We start from the raw sequence: 4003 nt of genomic DNA, 5'->3' as shown, positions 1-4003 counted from the left end.
TTCTGAGCCACCATCATCCTTCGGAGGATTCCATTTCAATTCAAGGACCGAGGATGTGCTTTCATTCACTTCTAGTGGGCCTTGTGGTGGACCTGGCTTGTCTGTCAGGGGGAGCAGATGTGTGTTACTTAAAATATAGTAGTCTGTTTGTTTTGGTAACAGTTTAATTGCAGATATTGTACTCACCTAATACTATAAGGCTTGACAAAGCTTCAATAGAACCAAAAGGATTTTTTAGCTGGATTTTGATTTGACCAGTATCCGATCGCAGGCAGTCTTTTATTTGAAGACGACTGTGGTTTGATTCCTTCACCACTTTCACTGAACCACCATCAAGAAGCTCCAAGCCATTTTTAAACCATTTAATCTCCAGTGAAGCTTGTGGAGGAAATGACATCTTAAAAGATGCACTCTGGCCTGCTTTCACTATCACAGGGTTGGAGAACTTTTGCAAACCATCAGGATCGAATTCTGGAAGATCTGGGAAAAATAGAAAACATATACAGCAGAAAAGATTATTGTACTTGCCAAACTGACAGTAATTTCCTCATGCTAGCCAAATGTAAAAATTAAAATTTAATATGATTACCTCCAACTCTCACCATGGCCTCTGTCTTGCAACCATTTACCTCAAAATGATATAGACCTCCATCAGAATCCTTGCAATTCTGGATAATGAGCTTATGTGTACAACCATCCTTAGAGATTACCACTCCATCTTTGGAAGTCATCTGATGAAAAAAGATTTATATCAATATCAAACTCTGTATTTGTCAGTGAAAAGTGACCAGTCAGTGACATATTGCTACGATACACAAACATACCTTATTTCCATCTTTATACCACACACCATCCATTTTGTCAGTATTTAGTTTACACACCAGCTCTGCAGGTTTGCCACGGAGAGCATTTTTGTCTGTTAAGCCGCTTGCAAAGTGCACTTTATCATCTGGAACGGATACATGTGAATGAATTATAATAACTTGTCTAAGACTAAGTGGTAAGTTTTTCATGGAAATTAAGTAATAAGCAATGTAAAATGTTGACACAGTTTTTGTACAATTTTGTCATTAACATACCTGTACCATCGCCACCAGATCCAGCCACAGCTGACTGGCCTCCCAGTCCATCTGCTCCTAAACCCATTCCAGAATCCTTTCCACTCTTCCCACTTCCATCTTTACTATCTTCTCCTTGTCTGTATTTCCCTGTCGCATCTCCTCCAAGTCTATTCCCTCCACTTCCGTCAAGTACTCCAAGGCCACCTTGTCCATACTTCCCTGTTGCATCTCCTCCACATCCTTCTCTTCCATCTCCGCCAAGTCCTCTATGGCCATCCGCTCCATCACCACGACCATCCGCTGCACCACCATGGCCATCAGCTCCATCACCTCTCCCATCTGTACCCTTGCCTCTCCTGGCTGCTTCGTCTTTTTCTCTTTGTAGTCTGGCCTGTTCATCTGCCAGACGTCTTGCAAAAACGTCTGCTCCGTCACTTTCACCACCTCGACCTTTTCCCTTGATGTTAGGGTCCTCTGATGTGGCATAGAGCATAACAAACAATAATAGATTATTGGCCTGTTTGATATACATGGCAGTGTAAAATTATGCTGAAATAGGATGTTTCTTTGTTCTTCTTGAAGATTTACCATCAACAGCAAGGGTGGCCCTGGATGATTTAATCCCAGCAATAGCAGTGTACACGCCCTTGTCCTCTTTTTTGCAATTCTTTACTACCAATCTGTGGGTGAGCTTGTCTTCAGAGACTGTGATATTGTACTTGTCTCCATGCTCAACAGAGATGTCATTGGCACACCAAGTGATTTGAGGTACAGGACCAGAAAAAATGCCCTCAAACATGGCATCCTGCCCCTCAACCACTTTAGCATCTTTTAGCATACCATCAAATTCCACATCAGGAACTGTAGGGAAATGATTAATAAAATGGATGTAGAGATGTACTTTAAAGTATTTTATTTGAAATGCTAAAAATGAAATTATTTCTTACTTGCTAAGGTCGTTGAAATAATGTTGACATCTTCAACATCCACTTGGTATAGTCCGCCATCATTTAAGCCAAGATTGTTTATGCTAAACATGTATTTGTCACCAGTCTTTTTCATATTGTGTTTGGAGGAATCATCAGTGCCATCGCCATAATCAAGCATTTCACCATTCTGGAAAGAGTGTTTTAAATATGCTTTTTTTTGTCCTAGATGACATTGTTTTTTTTTACTGTGTAAAAGCCATTTGAACTTACTTTGTAGAGATTAATTTGACTGTTTGCGTCCTTAAGCTTCATATCAAACTCAAACTCAGCTCTGCCACTTGTCTTCACTTCAATCTGATTCATGTTGCCAACATTTTCAACCACCTATAAGACATAAAAAAATGGGAGTTAAGAAGTAAATTTAAGACTTTACTAAATATCCTTTTTAAAAAACACTAGAAATTATTAGAGAAATTGTCTGTTGCAATTGCAGAAGGCTGTCTTAAGACAGAGTCTTGACGCAAAATGATTGGAAATTGACTTACAAATCTAGTGAGACACCAGCATCAGATGATTAAACTGCTGACAAATACCTTTGCTTGTTCATCCTCCTTCTCCTTTTTCTTCAGGTTGAGCTGTTTTAGCATCCACCGATAGTCAGTGACTCCAAATTCATGGCAGATGCGCTCATAATCAGATTTTTTGGCACTTAGCATCACTTCCCAGAATTTTGGATCAATCTCTCCCTCTTTCTTGGGTTTTTCTTTTCTCTTCTTGACAATTCTAAACAGAAGGTTTTTCATTTTGATGAAAGAAAAAAGTAACTTTGATTTATAAGAGACATTTCTTAAACACTTGATTCCCTGACATTTGAGAAGTTAAACAATTACGTGGTCTTTCTAAGCATTTTCCTGAAGTCCTCAGGATCGTTGGTTTGGTCATCTTATCAAACAAAACAGAAAACATCATACATTATCAGTATGGCATGTAAATAAAATGCCCCTCTTTACACTTATTTTATATTTCAGGATTAACATATCCACCTTTTTTTGATGTATCTTTTGACTTTTTCTTGAATCCAACTAAAAGACAGAGAAAGGAACTACCGTAAGAACACTGCATAAATGTGAGCATACATTCAGATTATATAACAGATCTAATTGCCTAGTTCTGCTCATTGAATGCACAGATTTGATTATGGTAATATTCTTGAATATTGTGCTTTTTCAAATAAAAATATATTGCCTACCTGCAAATACACTCAATGCAGCTGTGCACATGGCTTTTCCAAATAGATTTGTTGCGAAACATTTGTACGTATCTGCTTGATCTACTTGCACATTTACTATCTGTTTGAATGCAACAAATTAAACAATAATTTGACTGTAGGTGGTTCCATCATCATAATATGCTGTACTGTATGATAGTTGTAATTTCAGATCCAAATGTTTGGCATTGGTATGTTACCTCTAGAACATGTTCTCTAGTCCTTTCATCATATCTTGGCTTATATTTTTCTGGATCAGAAGTGTCACCCTTGTTGCGAGCCCATGTTACAGTTGGTGCTGGATCTCCGTTCACCACCGCTTTGAAAATAGCCACTCTCCCTGCAGTTACAGAAAGGCAATCCATTCATCATCTCTGAGGTTTATGCTTATGAAGGATCTACTACCCCGAAGGTACTACTTTTTCATTATAGCTAAATGACTGGTCAACTAACACATAAATGTTTAATCAAATCCACAGAATAGTCTATTAGACAATATATCAGTAATTAGTGTGAATTTATTAACAACTGAAAAGAACAAGTCTTTTAAATACTGTCAAAAATATATTTGGACTTTTCTTAACAATATCAAAACATTATTATTATACCTTCTTGAACTGTCAAGGCAATTGGTTTTCTGGTGAAATCAGGTGTAGTTTTTCCACGTGGCAGTTCCTTGACGTACTGGGTGATCATAACACCAGGCACTCTAGATCTCTTCTTGATCTCCACTTTAAAGATACATG

The 4003-nt window shown here is 37.9% G+C and overlaps 1 protein-coding gene across 1 annotated transcript in view; it reads right to left on the bottom strand.

The window, feature by feature from the left end:
- The window catches only part of LOC107549308 (immunoglobulin-like and fibronectin type III domain-containing protein 1), a 19984-nt gene extending 16001 nt beyond the window's left edge, over positions 1–3983 (bottom strand). Inside the window, exons 1-14 of the mRNA XM_016230349.1 lie at positions 3866–3983; positions 3458–3597; positions 3240–3339; positions 3034–3072; positions 2881–2932; positions 2584–2773; positions 2261–2374; positions 2009–2177; positions 1650–1922; positions 1080–1535; positions 825–949; positions 590–731; positions 187–480; positions 4–101 (exon numbers count right to left, since the gene is read on the bottom strand). Coding sequence (XP_016085835.1) covers positions 4–101; positions 187–480; positions 590–731; positions 825–949; positions 1080–1535; positions 1650–1922; positions 2009–2177; positions 2261–2374; positions 2584–2773; positions 2881–2932; positions 3034–3072; positions 3240–3339; positions 3458–3597; positions 3866–3953 — 2280 coding nt within the window. The 5' untranslated portion in view covers positions 3954–3983. The remainder of the gene's footprint in view (positions 1–3; positions 102–186; positions 481–589; positions 732–824; positions 950–1079; positions 1536–1649; positions 1923–2008; positions 2178–2260; positions 2375–2583; positions 2774–2880; positions 2933–3033; positions 3073–3239; positions 3340–3457; positions 3598–3865) is intronic.
- Between the last annotated feature and the right edge of the window lie 20 nt (positions 3984–4003).

This window comes from Sinocyclocheilus grahami, unplaced genomic scaffold (genome assembly GCF_001515645.1).
Source record: "Sinocyclocheilus grahami isolate Dianchi unplaced genomic scaffold, SAMN03320097.WGS_v1.1 scaffold368.1, whole genome shotgun sequence".
NCBI lineage: Eukaryota > Metazoa > Chordata > Actinopteri > Cypriniformes > Cyprinidae > Sinocyclocheilus > Sinocyclocheilus grahami.
Note: the sequence above shows the minus strand (reverse complement) of the source record. Positions and strands in the feature narration are given on the sequence as shown.